The 21327-nt window shown below is 37.6% G+C and overlaps 1 protein-coding gene across 1 annotated transcript in view; it reads left to right on the plus strand.

Annotated features, from left to right (window-relative positions):
- The first annotated feature begins 1234 nt into the window (after window positions 1-1234).
- The window catches only part of LOC150076775 (kelch-like protein 24), a 57496-nt gene continuing 37403 nt past the window's right edge, over window positions 1235-21327 (plus strand). Inside the window, exons 1-4 of the mRNA XM_090386116.1 lie at window positions 1235-1474; window positions 1679-1801; window positions 6927-7228; window positions 20564-20735. Of these exons, the coding sequence (XP_090242242.1) occupies window positions 1289-1474; window positions 1679-1801; window positions 6927-7228; window positions 20564-20735 (783 nt within the window). The 5' untranslated portion in view covers window positions 1235-1288. The remainder of the gene's footprint in view (window positions 1475-1678; window positions 1802-6926; window positions 7229-20563; window positions 20736-21327) is intronic.

Genomic DNA, 21327 nt, shown 5'->3' on the forward strand with positions numbered 1-21327 from the left:
GAAGTTTGTTCCAGCAGTTAACCGCCCGCTGGCTAAAGACAAATTTCCGCACATCTATTCCACAACTGTTTTTCCTCAATTTGAATTTATGCCCCCTTAGGTTCGTAATCTGAGTAAGCGGAAGAATCCCATCAGAATTCAGCGTGCTCAACCCATTCAAAGCCTTATACACCTCAATCAGATCACCTCGCAGGTGCCTAGTCTCCAGATGCTACAACTGACAGAATAAGCTACATCCTTCCTAAAATGAGCCCTACAGACCTGTATATAGTACTCAAGGTGTAGCCTGACCATTGCCTTATACAAATGGATAATCACCTTATCTCTGCTAGCAAAATTCCTATATATCATTGACAAAACTCCATGACCTTCTCTGGCAGCCTGTCTGCATTGCTCAGAAAACTTTATATCTGACTGCACAATTACTCCCAGGTCTTTTTCATTTTCTACCACCCTAAGTGTAGTACCACACAGTTGGTATGTTCCTCTGGGGTAATCTACAGGCTGACTGGAAAGTACACATATTTTTAAAGTTTTGATGCTTGATTTATATATAACATAGTTCATTACTTAGTCAACACTTGATAGCTAATTTAATTTATTAATTAATTAAGCTCTACCTCACAGTTCATAAAAGCCTTGCATATTTGGATTGACAAGAATGTCTAGAGAGCATTCTAGAAAGTCTTGAGCAACAGATACAAGGCTTTCTTGCTACCTATAAGTCATTTCCTGGATGGTGTCCATCATCCTTACACAGTAATTACAGAATCCCATTACTTTATACTTTGCAGTAATTCAGATTATATCACATGTACTCAGCTTAATTACCTTTCTTCTTCTGGAATGAAAGAGAAAAGGAAAGGTTAGCATCTGTCTAAATGCACATTCAGTGATGGCTCTGTCTTTCATACCAATCAAGTAACAAGTATAAAAATAGGAAATGACTTTACAATCACGTTGTTCATAATATATCAGCTGTCAGAACTTTATTCAATTATAATGAAGCTTTTAAAATGTTAAAAAATTCTTATTTATTTGGGTTAATTTTAAAATTCTGTTTATTTTTAGCTGTACTTTGCCGGTGTTGATGCAGTTTGCAACCAAATAGTATAAAAACTGCTTGCTCATTTCTAAAGATGGAGAAGAGAGAAGGAAAGCTACTATGGATAACAGTTAAATATAATTTAAATATTAATGTAAGGATAAAATAAAACACAAAACCACATTTCATCTGGGATAATATCTTCCTTTAAACAGGAAAAAAAAAGCCAAAACTGGATTCAGTATGTATGCCATACCTCTAAATCTTACAGGATCACAACTTAATACAGAAGAAACAAATCAACAGGAAATGCCATCAGACAAAACATCACAACAAAGAAGAGGAAGCCAGGAGTCATATTCGGGATCAAGCTTTAGTACACTGGAACAAGATGAATATCACTTTTTAGAACATTCTCATCCATTAGAGGTTAGAATTTCATTAGTATTATTTTGTCATATTTTTTCATAAATAATTTTTCTGTTAATTTAATTTAAAACTGAAAATTATAGATTAAAAATGATTATTCTATTTCTGTAATTTTTTAGCACTGCAAATTGCATGTCAAAACAGCATATAAAATTGATTTGTTATTGAACTTTTTTTTTTTTTGCTTTGCTTTGCTTTTTTAAGGTTCTGACAAAATTAAATGCACTCCGGCTGGCTTGTACATTTTGTGATGTCACACTATGTGTGGAAGCCGAGGAGTTTCCTTGCCATAAGGTGGTTCTTGCATCATTTAGTCCTTATTTTAGGGTAAGTTAAACTTTTGAAGTATGCTTTACTTACTGGGTTATGATTTTAATAATACAGTAAGCTCCTGAGTATCATGGGTTGTTTGGAAATAAATTTTCTTGGATAATCAAAACTCAAGTGAGCCACAAAATGAAAGAAAAATTTGTAAATATAGCAAAAACATAAATTAATTTACATGCATAGTCATACTTATAAAGGTATTACAGCTTAGGAAGATTTGGCATAAAATTTAACATAAACACAATTTTTTTTGAAAAAGATAAACAGTGAAGTTTACTTTTTTCCCTTGGTTTGCTTTCCAGCAAATGGTACTGCCTATATTTCAAAGTATCATCTTGTTAGCGAAAGCAGTCACTCAAATTTAAAAAATATTAAATAAAAAACCTGAGAAGAATATTAAAACTGAAATATTGCTAAAGTATGATTAGCTAGACTGAGCTAGTAGGGAGAAAGCAAAAGTGGAGATAAGGTTTCTGAAAGATTCCTTGTTATACATTGCAAAATGTAAATAAACAATACCTCTAACAGATTCCACATTTTACTTTATGTATCCAACTTCTTTTGGTCGTGGTTAATCCCAACTCAGATAATCAAGTGCTGTATCTGAATTATCATTGTTTATTGGAAAGCAATTACTTTTAAAACGTGGTTAAAGCATTTCTCACGAAAAAACAAAATTATTTACCGATTTTAATTATGTTATATAATATTAATTATGATTTTTAAGAGTGATTTTAAACTGAACACTGCTTCTAAAATCAGTGTTCAGTTTAAAGGCAGAGGGAAGGTTCACTTGAGGAAGTATGCAGTACAAATTCACCACATTGAATCCAATATCCCCATTGCTTTCTTGGTGTTCACTAAAATACATGCACACATGCACGCTCACCTGCACGCTCACCTGCACGCACATACCCCATCTGTAATGGACTATGCCACATAGCTCACAGTATAAAAAGCTGAAAAGCTTTGTACACTAGAGCATTTGTACTTTATCACTGACTTGCACAGTCGTGTAAGTCAGTGATAAAGTAGCAGTTAAGATATCACAGAGTTTCAAAAGGGCATGATTGTGGGAGCTTGTGTGTTTGGGTGTTTCCTTATCAGAAATGGCACATGTTGTCAGTTGCTCACAGCTCATTATGGTTAAGGTGTATAAAGAATGGTGTCAAATGGGTTAAACCACCAACAGAACTGTAAAGGATTATGCAAGGTGGATGTTTGAGGTGAGTAAAGGGTGCAGTGCATTATATGGGCTCAACAGCAAGTCCCTAAGCAACAGGGACTTGCTGGGATACTATTCTTGCATTTCCCATATTGTATTGATATTGCAATACAATATGGGGAATGCAAGAATAGTATCCCAAATGATGGTGCATTGCACACTCAATCATATGGGGTTTGGCAGCAGAAAACCCAAGAGACTCTCTCTCCTCACCACTGATCATCGCATGCTGTTGTGTCAACGGCATGCTGGTTGAACTGGAAACAAGTGTGCTGGTTATGTGAGTCCAAATACCTGGTGCAACATGCCAACAGATGCCTTCATGTGTGGCACAAGCAACACAGGTCCATGGACTCATTGTGCATGGTGCACACTATCCAGGCAAATGGTGGTTGCTTAATATGGGGCATGTTTTGCTGGCATGCACTAGAACCCCTGCATGTGGAACAACTCACTGATGAGGTCTGCCGGTAGCTCTTAAGAGACTATGTGCACCTTGCCGTGTTGTATTTTTTCCCTGACAGAAATGGGATCTTCCAAGATGATATTGCTCTGTATCATTGGGCCTGCATTGTGCATGAGTGGTTCAAGGAACATAGTGAAGATATCACCATTCTTGATTGGCCTGCAAATTTGTCTGACTTCAATCCAGTTGAACATCTGTGGGATGTTTTTTTTAGCATTAGCAATGGCAGAGGCATGTGATGCAAAAAAGCAAGCTTGTATAGCATCAGCCAAAAAAAAAAAAAAAAACCCTTCCCGTTTCACCCATCCATTCATCTCTTCAGTCTTGAATTTATTTAAGCTCTTAACTTCCACAACAGATGGAAGTTTGTTCCAGCAATCAGCCACCTGCTGGCTAAAGGCAAATTTCTGCACATCTGTTCTACAACTGTCTTTCCTCAGTTTGAATTTATGCCCCCTCAGGCATGGAATCTGAGCAAGAGGAAGTATCCCATCAGCATTGAGCTTGTCAAACCAACTAATACAGAAAACAACGATCAGATCACATTGCAGGTGCTTAGTCTCCAGATGCTGCAATTTACAGAACTTAGCCTTTCTTGGTAACATCAACACTTTGTTCCCTCACTTCTTGCCCCTCTCTGTACTCATTCCAGCAGCTCTACATCTTTCCTAAAATGAGGCCTCCGGACCTATATGCAATATTCAAGGTGTGGCCTGACCATTGCCTTATACAAGGGGATAATCACCTCCTTATCCCTGCTAGCAAAATTCCTATATATCATTGACAAGACCCCCATGACTAGACCTCTTGCCACCTGTATGCACTGCTCAGTATCGTATCCGACTGCACGATTACCCCAGGTCTTTTTCATTCTCCACTTCCCTGAGTGTAATACCACATTGGTATGTTACTCTAGGTTTACTGCTACCCATATGCAATACTTTGCATTTGTCAATGTTAAACTTCAGTTGCCACCTCTCAACCCATCTGGCTCAAGTTCTCAATTTTACTAGATCCTGTTGCAGTAGGGTACCATCCCTACTGTCATTAACAACCCTACCAACCTTCATATCGTCTGCAAACTTGGACAGTGCCTCCATAGCCAGGTGGGAAGGAGAAGCATGTGCGTAGCACACGCTTCTTGATTAGACCGAAGTTCGAGCCCGTAACCACCAAATACAGAGGATGCGGAAAGGTCAGGGAATGACCACCGCATATCCCTGGAGCAATATGGCCATAGTTGCTAATGCTCCTAAAAACCAAACAACAACAACAAACTTGGACATTAAGCCTGATATACCTTCATCAATATCATTGATAAATACAGACAACAATGGGCCCAACACCAAACCCTGGGGGACTCCACTGATAATATTAGTCCACGAAGAGCGGTGTCCATTGACACTGCTCTTCTCCCACTCAGCCATCCCTTTATCCACAGCAGCAACCTGCCTTTAATGCCATACTGCTCCAACAACTTGTACAGTAGTCTTCCTTGTGCAACAGTTTTATAACAGGAAGTGAGGCATATGAACAAGCAGCCATTAACTATTCCAACACTGTTGAAAGACTTGCAGGCAGTGTGGCAGTAGATCTCTATGGATGCCTTGACATCTAGTGGAGTCAGTGCCTAGGCAAATAGCTGTTATCGGTGCAAACAGTGGCCTCAACGTGATATTAAGCAGGTGGTCCTAATTCAATGATCACTCAGTGTATATATGCACATTTTATATATGCCAGGAAATGTCATGTGTTTGTGTTTTCTTAAGTATGTAATTTGTCTCACTTGTAAATGCATGCAAAGAAGATTACTCCAAATTTAAGCAAAATAATTATCTTTATTGTTTCTTCCTGTCTTGCAGCACTTACTTTTTTACACTAGGATGAACTTTAAGAATGCTAGTGTAAGAAATTAATCCATGTAGTTATAAAGTTTGATAAGCAGTTAAGAAATATCAATAATGTACACATGCAAGATAAAGCAAAAACAGTAGGTATAGTAACGCAACAGATAGATTAATAGATTTTGCTCACACTAGGCACAAATAGTATTGTACCAGTCTGTTACAATACCATCATATAATTCTTGTTATTGTCATAAAACCAACTGAAATTACACAGCCAGTAATTTACATATATACAGGATTTCCATAAAAGAATGCCAGTATTTGAAATTTAAATATTTATGTTACCCTATGACATATATTTATCTAAACAAGAAATTTTCTCCGTTCAGTTTTATGTGCCTGTGCACAAATTTTATGGCTATGTGTTGTGTTGAAGTTAGTTTCAATATGGAAACAGTTCAACATAAAGCACAGTTTGTTTTATGATGAGCTAAATTAAATTATGATTCAAGTATGCACAACTTTAGATATACATATCAGGCTAATAAACTGGATGATAATAAGGTAATAAGGTGCATCAGAAAAAATTGCTATGCAAGTCCCATCATCTGTTAATGGTATACATCATATCAAAGACAATCTTGCTTTCAATTTTTTACATTGGTGTATGAAGATAGATCTATCTATCTGATCAAAGTTGTATTTTATGATGAGGCAGTATTGCATGTCATTGAGCACAAATAGGTATAATTGTTAGATTTGGGTTCTAGTCCACCCAGAAAATACCTAAAACATTAAAAAGACGTGGTGTACACTCATAAGCACTGAAGAGATAGTCATTTTTTTTTCACAGAATGAACAGTGAACATTGATGTGTATTTTTTTACATGATAGAAAATTATGCTTACAATAAATATTCCTTTTGACAACAAGCACATAGCAAATTAGTAGAATTTTTTTTAAAATTAGCAAAATAAAGTCTGTTCGTGTAGAAAAGAGGAAGAGAAGAAAAAATTCCAAAAAGCCATGAAATGGTATGTTTCTTTGCAGGTTTAGGGTTTCCAGAAAAGAAAAACTAGAGTGAATGGAAGAAAATTTTTCAGAAGTCAAAACTCTGTAATGTCTGTGAGACAATGTCTTCCCGACTGGCTGAAGCTGTCTCAAACTAAAATAAAATTTGTAGAGAGTAATTGAATAAAATAGTTGCCTATTTTATGAATAAATGAAATATCCTGAAAAAGAGTAGAAGAGGAATTTGGCTACCAGTGACCCATCTTTTCGAGCGGAAGCTACAAGGCACCCTAGTGGGTGAAGGACAGTGTTTCGATAACCTTTCAACCCAGAAGAACCTGAATTGAATGGCACTAGCCCTGATATTACATAACCAAAACACTACATTCATCCATTCATATTCTTAGAAATAGGTATATTTCTAAAGGATAGTTTTTAATTTCTCAAATATCCCTGATTGGATGAATATGGATGAGTGGAATAAGTTATGTTGCAGATCAAATTGAATTTTATTAATTTCATATTAAATTAAATTTCAAATTAAAATATATATGTATATACTTTTTGTCTTTTTAGGCTATGTTTGCAGGGGAGATGGCAGAAAGCCAGCAGAATAAGGTAGTTCTGAATGGAGTAGAAGCACCAACATTAAAACTGCTAGTTGATTATGCATATACTGCACAGGTTTCTATCACAAAAACAAACGTTCAGGCCTTATTGTCTGCATCTAACTTATTAGAAGTTCTTCCTGTTCGAGATGCTTGTTGCCAATATCTTGAAAAGCATATGGATGAATCAAATTGCTTAGGCATTCACTGCTTTGCAGAAACTCATGCATGTAGTAGTCTTCAACAGAAAGCAAAGGAATTCACTCTGAAGTAAGATCTATTGTTTACTTTATGCTTCTGATGAAACTAACATTTTAAGTTAGAAATAACAAAAAAAGGTGGTTTTATACTGTTTCAAAATTTATGCCAAATTTATATGATTACACATAAATTTATTAAATTTAATTTAATTTTGCCATTTTAATTTCTTTTAAACATTGTATTTTTATGATTCCCCCACTGTAACACAAAAATTCACTGACAAATGTTTCTAGAAATTTTTTATTTTTTTCATTGTAGATGCTAATTAAATAAACAGAAAAGACATTCTGAAAGCAAAATGACAAGCAATGCTCATATTGCTTTGTGGCATCACAATAGTTGTCCAATAAATGACAATCTCACTGGTTGTCACAGCCAGTGAGATAAATGACAATAGCAGAACAGTTCTGTCATTGTAATCCAGAAACTTAAAAGGCAATCTTTCAAAATGTAGTCAGACTGTTCACTAGTTTAAAACTACATTCATAGTTCTTGACGAAGTGGTTTGACTGAAATGAGTTACATATGAACAGTGTACAGTTAATTTTTTTGTCATAATGGTAGCTAGCCCTACAAGGTGTGTGTGCTCATGATGATATCCCTGTATTTGTTATCTACTGAAAATTTGAATCAAATGAATGTTATTTGCTTTCAGAACTTTCAAATTACTGTAGACTTCTAAATAGTATTAGTATTTGCCATATAGTACAAGGAGGTCCTAGGGCTTCTGCTGCACCAGCTCAATAAAATAAAATTAAAAAAAAAAAAAAAAATATATATATATATATATATACATAAAATCCTTTTTAAAATATTCCACTCATCATGTAGGTACTGATCCTGCTCAACTTTAACTTAAATTTTCCGAAACTGTCAGCCTCGACTACTACCTCACCTAATTCCAGTGATTTACAACTTGTCTTTAAAAACTTCTTAAAATCTAGTTTTTATCATTTTCCTATAAATTGAATTTGCCCCATTTCCTATTTATGATTATAAATGATGCTAGTTATGACATCATTTATAATCATAAATAGTTATAGTTTTTATAACCATAAAAATTTCATCTTGATTCATTTTCATATCCTCTCTGAGCCTAACTGTTGGTAACTCATAATATATGAAAGAAACAGATAAATTAATAATAAACAGCAGTTAACATTTAGCTGATGGACTGATTCTACTGCTATTTGAAATTGTTAGCTATTGTGGGAAATTTTGGTTCAAGAGTACTTACGTATATTTGAAGAAATTCGAGTTCCTGGGAATGGGTAAGTTTTTGAAAAATTTTGCCATATTATTGCTGTAATTAGTATATGTCATATTCTATAAATAACTTTATAAAACTGTTGGTAACTCATAATATATGAAAGAACCCCCCACTTATCAGTGATTTTGTGTGAATATTGTACAGTAGACTGTAGAAATAACGATACCCCAAATAACAGCACATTCGAAATAACGGCACATTGAGATCGGTGCCAAAAAAAGAAAACAGCAAGTCACTTGATTACTGTATTTGTTTAAGTTCGCCATTTTGAAAGTGAATTCTGTACTGATATCACAATTTATACTCTGTTTTACATTTATTTTAAACTAAAAACTCCTCACAATGGCTCACAATGTTAATAAACCTCATGCAGAGAAGAAAAGAAGAATAATTAAGAATGTTAAAGCTTAGTGACAAACTTGATATAAAAATAGAAAATAGAATGGGCGTAAGTAGGAGTGTATTAATAGCAGAGTATAATATTGGATTGTCAACATGTTTATGTTTTTTATGTGCAGTTAATAAAATTGCATTCTTAACCTCTCTATTTCTTTTTTAGCCTCATTATTTTTGCATTAAATATATTTAAAATAAAACTTTCTAGATAATGGAAAAATCGAAATAATAGCATCTTGAATCCCTGAAGGTGCCGTTGTTCTGAAAGTCTACTGTATCTTGTAACTTTGTACTGTCTTAATTGTGGTAAATAGGTATCTCAATAGTTTGAATCATGTAAATTGGTGTTAATGTATAATTTTATTAGCTATTATAATTTACTTATAACTTTACAAGCATAGCAGTATAACGTAAACTCAATATTATTTAGTAATGTTAACTTTATAGCATAATTCTTATTATTGCTGCATAACCAGTGCACAGTGTTATTATTGCATTTAAGTATGCTACTTTAGTGTAGTATTCTCAATTAAATTGAATTTGAACAGAAATCATGCCTCAGACCAGAGCAGGTAGGAATGCTGTGGCTCAGGGAAGAACTGAGGGTGGCAGTTAGCCTCCAAATCACATTTTCACAAAATGTACCACTTGTTTTATGTTTGTGGAAATATCTGGAACAGGATATGTACAGCTAAGGGAGATATCTTTGTGTGTGTTTGTTGTAGAGAGTGTGAGGATGTCAGACATCAACTCAGCATTCTGATGCACGTTTATGAGAGCTTGAAGAACAGGGTGGATGCAGATGCCCTGAAGGAATTAAGTTGGGGGGCGATCAAGCTCTCAACTGCCCACCTCAATGCACTTGTGCATCAGGGAACACAGCAGCAACCCCCAAGGCAGCATGCACTGGCCCCACAGAAGGTAGCTATTTTTGGTGACTCTATTGTCAGGGCAATGGGAAATGTATTGTGCAAAAAGGATAGGTGGGAATAGGATCAGTGTGTGTCTGCCAGGGGCAAAAATACAAATGGACACATTGTCGTACTGTTAAATACAAATGGACACAAACGGTGATACTGTTGTACATATTGGCATTAATGACATTAAGAGTAGGAAATCTGAGTACTTACTTAACAAGTATAGGGCAATGTTGAGAAAAAGTCGTAAGTTAGGGTTAAATTTGAAAGTGTCTGCAATTTTGCCCAAACAATGAGAGGAGAGAGTACATGAGTGCCTTGCTAATCAACTTTGCCCTGGGGAGATTGTGCAGGGCTCATGTGACAGAATTTTTCTCAGTATGGTCTGTGCATTTTAACAGGAAAAACCTCGTCTACAGGGATGGGATACACTTAAATAGAAAGGTTGCAAAGATATTTACTAACTATCAAGGCAGCGTTAGGTGAGTCGGAAAACTGTTAGCCTGGGGGATGCATAGATTAATAGATTTAATAGATTAATAATAGCTGCAGGCAGAAGTGAAAGTGATTCTTAAATTGCTTCTATTGGAAATGCAGGAAACCCACAAAGCAAGGTACTTGGGATTTCAAGGTCTACTATGGTTCATCATGTAATAAGGAAGTACTTGGGGTGTTGTACTTCCTTATTAAACTTAACTAAATTAACTAAACTTAAGGTGTATGTACACCAGTACTAAGAGCATGGGAGATAAATTTGAAGTTCTGGGCAAGCCATCAATTGCAGACAGTCCATCAAATGGTCCTTGAGGTTGTCACAGACATTCTCTCAGATATGCCAGACAAGCTGTACTTGCTACCTGGGAGTCTAAAATGCTGATGAAACTGATATTCGGGCGACACTCAAATCAAATGGACTCAATTTTGGTGAAGTCCAGATGGTCTGTGACAGCCAGATCCTCTGCTTGCACCTTCACAATGGTGGGACTGTTAGTAATCCTGGGTATAACCTTCATGCACAAGTACATGGTGGGTGACCACCCAGGTGTGAACCAACGTAAGCAGGGGTCGAGATGTGGTGCCCACACAACATGGAGGAATGCCGCCCCCCCTATGTTACCAGGCAGTACTAGGTGGTTGATGACTCTCATCAAATGGTGCAATACCACCACTTTGCTTATTGCAGGCTTGAAGTGATGGAAGCCATGTTTAGTCTCCAGAGCTAAGTTCCGGGCAACCCTTCCCATCTCTTTTATCATGCAGTACGACTGATGACTTTTGAGGTCATGATGAACATAGTGGTGAGATCCAATATTCCTTACATTTCAAGGGTACAGCTCTAAAACAGTGTTCGCAGGACAGCCGCTAGTTAGTACACCGGACCGAACCTATTGGTAAATCTCTAGGAGGCTTCCGGATCAGCTAGTGTATAATCTTGCTACCTGTACTCTACCAGATAGTGACTGGAGGGAGTCTGAGTAGTGTGTATGCGGGGAGCATTGTCGAGGCCCCATTATCTCAAGGATCTGGGTATATTCTTACCATGTGTACGCCATATCCAAAAATTTCATTACTTCATTATGCCATGTCCCACCCACTTTTTCTTACTCTTGAATACACCATAAATTGTCAAACTAATAGAGCAAGCTTATCTGAGAAAAGATCTAAACCTCCCAAGCACTTCCTAATTCATTTCACAAATATACCTGGTCTCAATTCTAATCTCAACGATGTCCATTTCCACTTGCAGTCTGCCAAACCTCATATACTTTTTCTGACGGAATCTCAGTTATCGGTTGATTCAACTACTGCTCATCTCAGATGCCCAAATTATTCTCTGTATGATTCCTTTCACCTGAAAGGTGGTACTTGTGCATATGTCCGTTCTGATATTCCCTGTCAGAGACTTGGCAATTTGGAATCTCCTCTCTTTGATCTTCTCTGGCTTAAAATCTCTCTACCTCATTGTATCAAATTCATCTGTTGTCTCTACTGTTCTGCCAACTCCACTAATCACTTGGAGCTCTTTGACTTCCTCTCTTTGCAACTTGACTTTCTCCAGTCCAACTTTCCTAACAGTGAGGTAATTTTCCTTGGTGATTTTAATGTTCACAACTCCAGCTGGCTTCCGTTTTCTAATCACACTGACCCAGCTGGTTGCGATGCTGAGGCTTTTGCAATTACTAATGACCTTGCACAGATTGTTCATTTACCTACAAGAATACCAGATAATCCTAATCATACAGCCAACATGCTTGATATTTTTCTCACAAACAACCCTTCTAAGTACACGGTCGAAGTGAGAGGTTCTTTAGGCACTTCAGATCACAACTTAGTAATTGTCTCTTCTCCAATGAAGCTTTTATATCATGGCTATTCCCAACCTCGTGTTGTTTGGCATTACAAGAAGGCAAAATAGGATGACCTGCGGGATTTCTTTTCTTCTTTTCCTTGGTCGGATTACTGTTTCAAAACTTCTGATGTCAACGTTTGCTCAGATCGTGTCATTGAAATTATTCTTGCAGGAATGGAATCCTTTATCCCACACTCCACTTTAAAATCTCTTCCTTTATCTAAACCTTAGTTTTCCAATAAATGTGCTATGGCTGTTCAAGGGAAGAATGTTGCATATTGTAATTGGCTTGTTTCTAATTCTTCAGTTTCATTTTCTGCTTACACCAAAGCTCGCAACAATTGTAAAGCAATTATTAATCAGTCCAAACTAGAGTTTGAACAGGATAACAGTAGAAAACTTGCTTCCTGCCCTAATGTTAGCCAAGCATTCTGGTCTCTTGCCAAAGCTATTGGCCTCAACTTTTGCCCATTTCTGCTCTCACCTCTGTCCAAACCAGATGGTTCTGTTGTCACTTCTGCCAAGGATAAAGCTGACCTGCTAGCATCCCATTTTTCATCCAACTCGTATATTAATTATCTTGGTAAAACACTTCCCACCATTCCCAACACGCTCCATTCAATGACTCCTGTGGTCTTCCATCAAAAGGATGTCAGAAGGATTTTGACGAATCTTATCTCCAGGTCCCTATGGTATTTCTCCACTTGTTCTCAAAACCTGTGCTCCAGAACTTACTCCTATTCTTTGCCGCCTTTTTTCACTTTCCTATTCCAAAGGTGTTTTTCCTTCTGCTTGGAAATTTGCTCATATCCAGCCAGTTCCTAAAAAGGGTGACAATTCCCTCCCATCCAATTATTGTCCCCTTGCAATTACTTCTACTCTTTCTAAAGTAACGGAGAATCAATTAACCGTCAACTCTTAAACTACTTAGAAACCTTCCGTCTGATCAACGATTACCAGTATGGATTCAGTCAGTGTCGATCCACTGGTGATATTCTGGCTTATGTTACCCATTTATGGACTAATTCAATGGAAAGGTTCGGTGAAACACAAGTAGTTGCTCTTGACACCTCAAAGGCTTTCAATCATGTTTAGCATAAAGGCCTTCTAAACAAGCTTCCATCTTATGGTTTACCAACTGTTTTTTGTAATTGGTTATCCAGGTTTCTCTCTGATCGCTTACTGAGGGTGATGGTAGGTGGCTCTCTATTTTCTAGCTTCTCCACTAATGCCGGTGTCCTCCAAGGCTCAGTTCTTTCCCCCACTCTTTTCCTCTTGTATATTAATGACTTTCTTCCATTGACTGGAAATCCTATCCATAGTTTTGCTGATGATAGCACATTGCATTCCACTTTCCATTTTGAGAAACCTTGCCCTGCTCAATCAGCTTCAACTTCTCGAAAATCTGCTACCAATTCCTTAAATGCCGATCTTCAGGTAATTCTTGAATGGGGCAAAGGCAACTTAGTTGATTTCAACCTTTCTAAAACTCAGTCTCACAAAAAGGATTCTTTTGCTCCTATGCTTATCTTTGGTGATGCTCTGATTTCTAGGCAAAATGATATATCTCTTTTGGGGATTACCCTGACTTCTAATCTCTCGTGGTACAAGCACATTACAAATATTGTTTCCTCTGCATCTAAAAAACTTGGTTTTCTCTTTCGCTCTCGGCGTTACTTTTCTTCCAAACCACTGCTCACTCTGTAGAAATCACAAATTTGCCCTACCATGGAATATTGTTCCCGCATCTGGAGTGGGGCAAGGTTTGTTCAGCATAACATAAATGAAGATCCGTGGGGATTACCCTACAAACTTGTTACTAACAAGGTTCATCCCGGCGATATTCTTTCTTCTATTATTGTAAATGGTAATGAAACCCTGGACTGGAGTTTGTCCATAAATGCTATCTTGGATGGCTTGCTTCATGAGGACACTGCCTCCTGTGAAAACACCATCCAAACTACAGTGAGATTAGATCATTTATCTTACCAAGGGCTCCGAACTGAAGCTCCTTTTATGGATACCGAGTTGGAATCTGCTATCTCAACCTTAAGGGATGGTAAATGTTCTGGACAGGATCTCCTTGAGGTTTCTGTACTTAAAAGATTTTGGAAAAATTGCCCATTAATTATATTAAATCTTTTGAATGCTTGTCTGTCTTCAGGATTATTCCCACTGGCTTGGAAACAGGCTAGACTTAAACTTCTGCTTAAGTCCTTTGACAAACCCTCCAATGATCCGGCCTCTTACAGGCCCATTGTACTGCTGCCCATCCTTGGCAAAGTCTTGGAAAAATTAATTGTTTCTCGTCTTCTAAATTACTATTTAGACAGAAACCTAAGTTCCCCACTTCAATTTGGCTTTACACATGGAAGGTCTTCTGTTGATGCTATTTGTCAGGTTTTGAGTTCTGTTCAAAATTCCAATTCTGAATATGTCCTCGGTCTCTTTGTTGATTTCTAAGGGGCATTCGACACTGTTTGGTGGCCGAGTGTCCTGGCGAGGTCCAGAGAGGCCGGGGTCTCTGCTCCTATTTACCGTCTCCTTTCGAATTACTTTGATTCTCGCAGCATCAGTTTCCTCAGGATTCTGCTCTGTCTCCAGATCTGTTTCTAGGGGCTGCCCTCAGGGCTCTGTTCTTGGCCCTGTGTGCTGGAACATGGTCCTTGATGGGTGGCTTTCGGTTGATCGAGACAACATCTTTCAGATAGCTTATGAAGACGACCTTGCTATTCTGATTTTTGGTAATTCCCGCTGGGAGCTAGAGTGCAGAGGAAATGAAGTTCTAGGGGACTTGGATATCTGGTGTCAAACACATAGACTTCCAATCTCGACTAATAAAACAAAACAAATGTTGCTAAAAGGCTCTCTTTACGTGAATAAACCACCTGTTATTAAATTGAATGGAGAAATGATTAGGAGTACTCAGCAGCATAAATACTTAGGAATTTATTTTGTTGACCGTCTTAATTTTAATTACCATGCAAAATATGTACTTCAGAAAATAAAAGCTATGACCTATAAAATTATTAAGATTACCAGGAGTACTTTTGGTGTAAAGAAATCTTCCATTAAATTATACTACAGTTGTATATTTATACCAATTGTGTGTTATGCGGCTGGGGCCTGGGGATACAGAATCGGTAACTCCCTTGTTCAAAAATATCTTACCCAAGCACAAAGATTCTTTCTTCTCGCTGTAAGTAGAGCTTGTCAAACTGTCTCTACAGCTGCTCTCCAGGTCCTCAGTCATCGACTGTCAATCCAATATGAAGTAATGTTACATTATCTTTTATATTTTAGAAGAAAAAATGTTCCTGCGATTGTAAATGGTATAACATATAATACTGACTTGCAAGAAAAGGTAGACATTAAAAGAATGAGAAATGAATGTTGTAGAGCGTGGCAAAATACCTGGTCTACCTCTACCTTGGGTAGGGAGACCTTTTAAGTTTTTTCCCGAGGTTGTTGATTATGACAAGAAAAGGGACTGATTCAATCCTGGTTTATACGTTACGTTTTTATATACCGGTCATGGAAGTCTTAACTTTAAATTGTTCTCACTAGGATTAAGTAACACTCCTCTCTGTAGTTGCGGTGCTCAAGAAACTGTTGAGCACCTCGTCTTTCATTGTCCCCTGTATGATGATTTAAGACTGGACTTTCAACTTCTCACAAATGTATTTGACTGCTCCGAACTGCCAAGATTGGTTAACTGTTTGGAATATTATACTGCCTTCTCCACCTATGCAGAGAAATTGTTTAAACGGAGGAAAAGAAATCTTGCTCCTGAGGTTCAGTAAAATGCTAGACTGTTTCTTTGGATTACTCTTACCTGATGTATTGATCAGTCCGCTGAACTCCGAAGCCCAGTATTTATTTATGTATCATCATTGTATATAGTCTTTTTATGTACCATCATTGTAAATAGTCTTTTTATGTATAATTAATCATATACATAAGCCCGCCAAAAATAATAAAATACTTTGACTTGACTTGCTCCCAAAACCTCTCCCAGGCTTCTTGATTCCATTCAGAAGAGGGCAGCTGGGTTAATTAATGATTCATCTCTAACAGAGTCTCTCCACTCGCTGTCTCATAGATGTACTGTTTCTACTGCATGCCTCTTCTACAGGTACTTCCATGGGCACTGTTCTTCTGAATTGGCTTCTATAATTCCTGCTCTTTCTTTAAAAACAGTCCGAACATGTGCAGCCACCTGCCAACATCCATTTACTGTCCAACTTCAAACTCACGGAACCAACTTTTCATCTTCCTCGTTTATTCATTCAACTGCCGTTTTCTGGAACAACCTTCCTTCATACGTATTTCCTGAAAATTACAGTCTACAGAAGTTCAAGTCGAATGTCAACAAATATCTTCTTTCGTCTTCTCAACCTCCAGCCCAAGCACGGTACTAAGTACTATAGATTCTAATACCTCTCCTGTTTGGGGTTTACATAAAAAAAAAAAAGACATTGTGGGGATATCAGAGGTGGAGTGTCACTCAGATATAAGGGAAGCAGCATATGAGTACGAGGAATACAATGTATACAGAAAGGACAGAGCACAGCAGGAGGAAGGGAAGGGTTATACTCTTACTTAAGAAGCACATAAAATCTAAAGCATCCAGTTGACATGGATGGCCAGTGCATTGTTGAGTTTGACATAACTCACCAGGTTTACCGCCACTGTCAACCCAGAAGACCAGCCCTCACTACCAACATCTGACACCAGTTTTGACCCATTGACAACCATAATAATGAGACAAGAATTAATTACTGCCAGCAACTTCTACTACTGGACCTGACAGGATCCTGCAATTTATGCTTAAAAGCCTGAGTCCTTACATCTTACAACCTCTATTACATATCTTTAACTCAGTGCTCTCAAACCACTGTTTTCCATGCCAGTGGAAGGAATACCTAGTCAAACCAAGGGCAAAAATTTGAGTTCCATCACTTGTGAAACACTACAGACCAATCTCAAACTCATTCTGCGTATTGAAACTGCTAGAAAAAATACTGCTGCCAATCCTCACTAAGCAGATCCTGCCAGAAACCCCCCACAAATCCTCTATGCACTCCCACACAGATCAGCTCTGTCCAACCTTCTAGCAACAACTAACAGAATCCTCACAGCCTTTGAGAACAGAGAAGAGCTGGCAGCCACCTATGTAGACATTGAATCTTCATTTGATGCCGTGCTCATCCCATCTCTCCTACAGCTACTAGAGAATCACTATCAGATAGGAGATGACATCTTAGCTTTCCTCACATCTCTGCTGAATAACCACTTAGTCAAATTGTCTGTAGATAACTCCCAATACTGCAAAGTAATCTCGGTTGAAGTCCCGCAAGGGGCAGTACTATCTGGCCACTTCTTCACTGCCCTTATTGCTCCACTGGTAATTCAAAAGTTAAATATCCTGATATATGCTGATGATCTAAAGGTACTCATGCCAATTAAGGCAAAGCAAGTCCCTCACCAAATCTCAGAAGAGTTAACCTCCACTCTCTCCTCAATATGTATCTACCTCAAACAATTTGGTCTTCATATCAATCCTGAGAAGTCAGAAATCATGGTCTTCTCATTAAAGCAACAGCCAACAAAAATCTATCCAGCCCTCAATGGGGCCTCCATCCCGCTTGTCCAACATCACGTTAATCTAGGAATCAGATTTTATCCAAAGCTTCTTTTCGGCCAGCATGTTAACATACTCCTCACAAAAGCCGCCAGACTGAGATGGATATGCAAGCAACATCTACACCATGTAACAGAAAAATTAACCATGGTGAGATACATTTCAACAATAGTGTATCCACCACTTCTCTATGCTGCAGAGATTTGGGCATCTTCATCTCCCTCTACCACCAAACAAATTTTCTCATCCAAGTATTGGCTTCTCAAGTGGGCATGCCACAAACTTAACCTGAACCACCGCTTTGGCCAACGCACTTAACATCCCAAGGCTCATGTTGCTTATTAATGAAAGCAGGCTCATCACAGCAGTCAAACTCATGACCGGTCTCATCTCCTCCCCCCTCCTTCTGGGACAACTGTGCATGGAGAATCCCAGTGGCACATCTACAAGCAACTCCCCAGCTATGCCCCCTGCAAAGAAGCCTTCATATGTCGGACCAGTTTATTCCTCAGCAGATGCTATCTCGAGTCCAGGACTTAGATATCGACTTCAACGAGTTGTCGAGATCGATAATATAGGAAAAGAATATTCAGTGGGGTGGCCAAGGCTACTACTACTATTATAATATGAGTTTTAAGCAATGTATATTCTTAACTCAACCAACTATCTACGTATTCATGGACTTCAAAGTATATCCTTATAGTATATATTTTGAAACAAATGGTTGTATACTCACTTAATGTTCTATATATGTAGTATACAAATTTTGTATATGTCATCTCTTCATTTTCCTGTCCTTTATTTCACTTATTTATTATTTTATTATTTATTTATGTATTTTTGGCTTTTTGAGGCAATAATGTCTCTGTAGTACATTGTTAACCCCTGGCCACTGTGCCGTGATGGGCCATTGCAACTACTATTATATAAATTATCATTCTAACCGTTGCAATAAAGATTCTTCTTAACTCGGAAAACAAAAATGAAAATAGGAGTGTGTTATAGAGTGAGTGACTTATGAACAACCATACAGAAAAATAGTGGGGGCCAGAAAATCAGAATGTCTTATATATGAGAGATTTTAAATTTCCAGATATTCACTGGAACTTGTGTTTGGTCACTCACAGACTAGCAAGACTTTTGTGGATTTTATTAGATGACTGTTTCCTTTAGCAGCTTGTTAGAGAGGCAACAAGAGAGAGCAATACTCATTAATGTCTGATTATCAGCAGTGATTCTTTGTGGATTAGGAATCTGCAAATAAAAGAACCACTATATGGAAGTGATCACAGTGTATTGATGGGGGTGCACTTAACCAGGGCTGAATTGATTGACAAGGCTCTCATCATATACTCCCTTCTATCGTGTCTGGGCAGAGTTGCAAACACTTTCAAATTAAACTCTAGCACACAACTTTTTTTCAACATTGACCTGTATTTGTTAATTAAAACTGCAGATCTCTTACTCTTAAGGTCATTAGTGCCAACATGTACAACAGTATCACCTTTTGTGCCCTTAAAAGATGATATCTGCTCTACAATGTCATCAGCTTTTGCCCCTGGCAGACACACCGTGGTCCTGTTCCACCTATCCATTTTGCATAATATATTCTCTGTCTCTCTCCCTGACAATAGAGTCTGGTGCCTCCGTAGCCAGGTGGGAAGGAGCAGCAGTACGTAGCACGCGCTTCTTGATTAGACAGGGGTTCGAGCCCGTGACCACCAAATACAGAGGATGCGGAAAGGTCAGGGAATGACCACCACATATTCCCGGAGCAATGTAGCCTTAGTTGCTAATGCTCCTAAAAAAAACACCAAATAACAAATAACAATAGAGTCACCAACAATATCTAGTTCCTGTGGGAGAGTTGTTAATGATATACAAGAATTTCGCTAGTAGAGTTGAGGAGGTGATTATCCCATTATATAAAGCAATGGTCAGACCACATCTTGAGTCACAGGTCTGGAAACCTTATTTTAGGAAGGTTGTAGAGCTGCTGAAACGGGTATGCAGAAGGGCAGTGAGATTGGTGAGGGAACAAAGGGGTGTTCTTACCAAGCAAGGGTTCAGTTCTACAGATTGCAGCATATGGAGACTAGGCACTTGCAAGATGATCTGATTGAGGTGTTTCAGACTTTGAATGGCTTGAGCAAACACAATGCTGATGGGATTCTTCCTGTTGATCACTATGCGTATGGGAGGGCATAAATTCAAATTGAGGATGGATGGTTGCAGAAGATATTTGTCTTCAGCTAATAGTTGATTATTGGAACAAGCTTCCATCCATTCTTGTGGAAGAGGATAGTTTAAATATATTTAAGGAAGAACTAGACAAACTATTGGAGGGGATGGATAGGTGAAATGGGATTTTTTTTTTTTTTTTTAAAGCTTACTTGCATTATTTACCACTGTTAATACCAGTATGATTAATACAGAAGATAGCATCAGATGTAAAGCTAACATTTTGTTTGTGTGGGTTGCCTATTTTTTTCCCTACTATTTGTTGTTGTTTGTTTTTTTTTTTAGGAGCATTAGCAGCTAAGGCCATATTGCTCCGGGGATATGCAGTGGTCATTCTCTGACCTTTCCGCATCCTCCGTATTTGGCTCAAACCCTGGTCTAATCAAGAAGCGTGTGCTATGCACTGCTGCTCCTGCCCACCTCTGTTTGTTGTATTTTTAACTTCCTTTGGCAGTATGATCTGAAAAGTAATGATAAATGATACTTTGATTAGCTATTAATGAGTGTATAAATATATTACCTACAGATATTTCATGGAAGTAATGCTCCAGGAAGAATTCCTTACTCTCAACCAGAACAAGTTAATAGAATTTATATCAAGTGATGACCTGGATATTGAAAAAGAAGAAGATGTTTTTGAAGGTGTCTTATTATGGCTAAATCATCATCCAGAAGAGAGAAAGGAAGATTTTGAGAAGGTACCTTTTGTGTAATATTATTTCTTTTAACTAAATAATTAGCAAATGCTTCTGGTAGTTTTTTCTGGCACTCATCTCTGAATTCTATTTGGTTTAATTAATTTGAAACATCAAATCAAAGTGAAAAGTAATTAAAATATTACAATTAAACTGGGAAGATCACCTTTGGGGATAGTGTATGCTTTCTTCATAAATCCATTAACATTAACAAAATTGGAAAAACAGAATGTTAAAGACAGAAAGCCTGAAAAGTAGGCTTTCACACTGAGGATGAAAGTCAACAGCCCAAACAGAAGGCTTTCTGTTTGGGCTGTTAACTAAATGGAATTTAGAGGTGAGTTTGAACTACAAAAAGCATTTGCTAATTTCTAGTTAATTATTATTATGACGCTTGAAGCAAAGATTATATGTACTATAATTTAAACTTTTAAGTAATTATAGTGTTTTCCTAAATTAAATCAGCTTTATAATTCAAAGAAGTGGAAATAGTAATGATATACAGAATAATAGAAATATAGGCACATATCGTCATTATTAAGTTCCTGAAAATGTTGGTATGTGGGAAACAATCTTTGCAGTATATTCTGTGGTA

The sequence above is a fragment of the Mastigoproctus giganteus genome, chromosome 12, assembly GCF_048544385.1.
Source record: "Mastigoproctus giganteus isolate SK-2022 chromosome 12, ASM4854438v1, whole genome shotgun sequence".
Taxonomy (NCBI): domain Eukaryota; kingdom Metazoa; phylum Arthropoda; class Arachnida; order Uropygi; family Thelyphonidae; genus Mastigoproctus; species Mastigoproctus giganteus.